The following is a 4,501-nucleotide window of genomic DNA, read 5'->3' as shown; positions in this document are numbered from 1 at the left end:
AGAGAGAGAGAGAGAGAGAGAGAGAGAGAGAGTCAGTGATGATCAGGCTTATCGCTAACTGGCACGATAACGCGACTTCGATGGAAATTGGGACTCGCGTGCCTGGCCTCTCGACTTAATGTCTCACGTATTAATAGAGCGAAGCCGCTCGCTCGCCCTCTCGTCCGTCACTCTAAAGTACACAGCAGTCACGAATTAGGCCACAGCTGGATAAGGGCGATCTTTATGAACGAACAGTGCCTCTCGTTGTCGTTCTCTCTCTCTCTCTCTTTCTCTCTCGGCACCTGCCCGCCCGCGCGATCGTTTCCTCCAACACGGCGAGGGAGCGCTCCTCATTTCAGCGAAGGCCATTTTTCTGCTCGTTAAACTCTCTCTGGGTCGTATTAAGGTGTATTGCCACACGAGGTTCGGCCACGGGGTTCGTCCAACTGCCGTTGCAATTGGACGTGACGGCGAGTCGCTGCCGGCTGCGTTTCTGCGGAGCAGCCGCGCGGCCGCTCGCTGCGCAACGGAGTGATGCGTTAAGCCCGATGCGCTTTTGCATATTAGCAAGCCGTTAGCAACCCCTCGCAACTGCAGAGTCGACGAACGGACATGAGACAGCGTTCCGCGAACGTGAGGGAGCGGATTATTTTCGTTTGCGCTGCGCGCGGACATTGCAAGGCCGCGTAATTCACGCATGCTTATTGCCGCGTGAATTTACGGCGACCGGTTGGCCGGCATGTGTCGGGAAATCGGCGGCGATGGCAGCGGATCCGATAACACAAATCGCCCGAGACAAAGCGTCGATCGATTCGGTTATTTCAAGCGGAGCGTTACTCCGCGAAATCCTTATTCCCGCGGGTGTAACACGCGGGAATCGCATTCCTTTATCCGGCCGTTCGCGGCATCCTGTTGCAATGTTACCTTGCCATTACTTTCGCACTGGCCGCTTCTCGCGGCGCGAACACGTGCCCAAAACATAACTAAATTGAATAAATAAATAAATCACCGCGTGTGTCGTTAAAAATTTACTCTGCATTGTCGGAACGGAAGTGCCTCGTAGAACGAACAATTCAACATGGAAAGGATTTTGTAGTAAAAATTGCCATAGAATTTTGTACACGAGGGATAAATCGACATTCCACAATATTTGATTACCCTTTTGTTTCACATGTTTTATTTATATTTCAGAAACAGTGAAATTATGTGTGCTATTACAAGATTACAAGATTTGTTACACTTGAGAGAAAAAATATCTAAAACATAAAAAATAAGTAATTGGTGGATACTAATATTCGCTTACACTGATATATATATATGTTTTATACCGGAGAGAAATTTGTTCGATTGAGAAAAAGTACATTTCTTCTTGAAAACGTGGCTTTTCACGAAAGCAACTGTTTATTCTGTTCAAATAAAAGGATTAAGATTTAAGTAGATATTATCATATCATTAATAATACCGAATAAATCTTTTTTATCTTTTAAATTCTTTTTCTCTCTCTTATATGTTCAACAAAAATTGACTATGTTTCTTAGCAAGATAGATCTTATTGACTTTATTAACCTTATTGATAGTTTATACCTGTGCTATTAGAAACACAATAAAATATCAAAAAAAAAGATTTGTACGAAAAAAAATTCATACTATTCTCTTCGTGCAGAGACGCTCGATAAATACTCGCGCGGCGCAAATATCGGTATTTGGAGCACGGAACACGCGAGCCTCGATTCATCATCGCTGGGTCGCGAAGTAATAAACCCCGACGATAAGGTTTCCGCTGCACAAGAAAAAAGTGTGTGTGCGAGAGAGAGAGAGAGAGAGAGAGAGAGAGAGAGAGAGAGAGAGAAAGAACGAGAGAGATGAGCGCTGGTGATTCGAGAGCATCAAGAGCGCCAGCCCGAAACCACTTGGCCTGGTCCTCTCATTAGCATTTCCAGAAATCAATGTTTTCCTTCTCCGCAGCCGCGAGTGGTTCCAAAAGATACTCACTTTGAAACATTTCACTTATTTGTATTTAAGAAGCATCCAAATAGAATTTTTCCTCCACCAAACGTCTCCTCGCGTCGCTTTCTTATAACAGCGCGTCTCTTTCCAAATTCGAACGCGTTACTTTTTTTCGCGAAAAACATCATGGATGTCCTCCGCGACTTGTTTCTAATCAGAATCGTCCGGTTTGCTCGTTAGCATTTCTAGAGATCAACATTTTTCTTCTATGCGACCGTGAGTGGTTTCAAAAGACATATGCCAATATTTCACATATTCATATTTTTATTTTCAAGGCGCACCCCTAACAATTTTTTCTTTTCTACTGCATGTCTCCTCAACTGTTGCTCTCTTGCGATGACGCATTCCATCTTTGAATTCGCACCAGTTGATTCCTTTTCTTTTTGCAAGAATAATTGCAGCTATTTGTTGTTTTTAATCGAAGTCGTCGGTTTCATGCCGCCCTTGCACTTACTTGACGCGCGATTTTCTTCTAGACTCGATTGTATCGCGAATTTACGGTCACTCTCCTTCTCTCCGAGAGTTTTGCTGGACGGAACGATACCGCGAGCGTCGCCGCGCCCGACGAAGGGATGCGCGGCGTAACAAACTGACGCGGGGTCAAACGCACGACGGGCAATAAACATGCTGAAAGATAAACGGGCAATTGGGTCCACCGTGAGGGCCGACGGTCGCGGGGAAAGTGTTCCGTCCGCGAATACCGCGGATGCAGCGCGGACGCTCCGCGGAGTTTTCGCTTTCGCAGATCGATATGAGGAGTAACGTGTATCGCCGGGACTTACAAAAGACGGGCCCGGGTTTACTGCCGCTCTTGTAACGTTTTATAACACGCCCGCGTACGCTTTACGACCTGGCTCTGGCGAATAGTTAACGACTCGTCGTCACTCGTTATCGCCGCTGTTCCGCGCGGATTGTTTCCGTTATCGACGCCGGTATCCGAGGTGTACGTGTCAAGATTTATATCGAAAAATTCGCCGTGATCCGCGAGACGCGTTATCCTTGCCGACCGCGGCGACTTGTACGATCAGTGACGGGGAGATTGCGACACTTTTACCTCGATAATGAGCTTCAGAACGCGCCGGTATGCAATTACTAAAGAGATTAATTCTCCTCTTGAATACGGACTTGTTGCGAAATTCATTAAAAAAAGAAAATGTCGCAACCTTTCGGCCACAAACTCTACAGCAACGGTGGTAATAAACATTTGCATACGGAAAAAAAGGACAGTACGGTCAGCCCATACGTAAATCTGGTTGTGCCGACTATTCGCAGATATGCTATTTGGAGATATAAATATACATATGTATATACAAGGTGTCTGACGATAATATATAAAACTCTCATGTACGTATAGGTCAGGTCAAACTGAACAAAAAATTCCCTCACCATTTTGCAAGTAACCGCGTGAAATTTTGAGTCATTAGTTCAAGAAGATTGATGAATGATCACGCGTTATGCGGTAAATGAGCTGTGATGGCGACGTCTGCTGTCATGTGCTTGTAGGTTAGGTTAAATTAAGTGAAAAAGTATTGAGTATTGAGTGAGTAAGTAATTTACTATTTTGCAAATAACCACGTAGATTTTTGAGTTATCAAAATAGAGAAAATAAAGGAAATTCGAAGGTGTTCGCGCTCGCGATCATTGATCAATTTTCTTTAATTAATAACTAAAAAATTTATGCGGTTATTTGCAAGATGATAGAGGAATTTTTTGCACAGTTCGCCGTAATCTACATAAAAGTTTATAATAAGACGATTACAGAAAAAACAGAATACGCCCAAGAGGCGAGGCAACTAGCGTGGAGGTTATTATTACCGCCTCACGCGCTTAATATAACGCGCATATGTTAATTCATACATAATTAATAAGCGCATATATTAATTTATAATTAATTTTCACGCGCTCTCGACGATTGAAAGAAATTCGGGACAGACAGGTTCACATTTCCATTGTGTTTCTTTTTTCGCGTCTCCCGCAAGATCGCAAAGTCATGATCATTACCACGACACGTTCCTCTCCATTGTGGACCGTCGTGGCCACTAATCGCGCTCTAATTGCAAATATTGACCGCTCGAAGCCCAAGGCGAGGAGATACTCTCGGGTCGATCTAGCCTTGGCCGCGACGAGCGAAACGCGCTCGTCTCACTCTCGTCAGCGCGCTACCCACGGCGCTTTCTCCCCTCGACATTTTTTGCAGACCGATCACCGAACAGACAAGCGAACGATAATGTACGATCTACGATCTTGATCTTCTTCCAGATGCCGCAGACGGTGCCGACCGCGGCCGGCTACTCGCCGTCGTTCGACTACAGCACTTTTCAATTCGACCTGTCGCTCTTGCCGGACGATTACAGCCCGAGCGGCCAAATCGGCCTGAAGACCTCGCAGATCAAGCAGGAGGCGCGCTCGCCTCGTCCAGGATCGCCTACGATCTACCAGAGTCCGCGCTTTATTTCAGGTGATAAAACCAGTTCCGGCTTCCAGACACTGTCAGCGTCATCCGTTCACCTTT

General features: G+C 45.6%; 1 protein-coding gene across 5 annotated transcripts in view; it reads left to right on the top strand.

Moving 5' to 3' along the window:
* LOC116842150 (DNA-binding protein D-ETS-4) overlaps nucleotides 1–4,501 on the top strand; it is an 80,931-nt gene that overhangs the window by 54,395 nt on the left and 22,035 nt on the right. For all 5 annotated transcript variants that reach the window (XM_032810923.1, XM_032810921.1, XM_032810922.1 and 2 more), the window contains exon 4: nucleotides 4,249–4,408. In XM_032810923.1, the coding sequence (XP_032666814.1) occupies nucleotides 4,249–4,408 (160 nt within the window). The remainder of the gene's footprint in view (nucleotides 1–4,248; nucleotides 4,409–4,501) is intronic.

Source organism: Odontomachus brunneus, unplaced genomic scaffold (genome assembly GCF_010583005.1).
Source record: "Odontomachus brunneus isolate Ranch 3 - 2012 unplaced genomic scaffold, Obru_v1 Obru_scaffold_021, whole genome shotgun sequence".
In the NCBI taxonomy this organism is placed as follows: domain Eukaryota; kingdom Metazoa; phylum Arthropoda; class Insecta; order Hymenoptera; family Formicidae; genus Odontomachus; species Odontomachus brunneus.
This window is presented reverse-complemented; position numbering and strand designations above follow the sequence as displayed.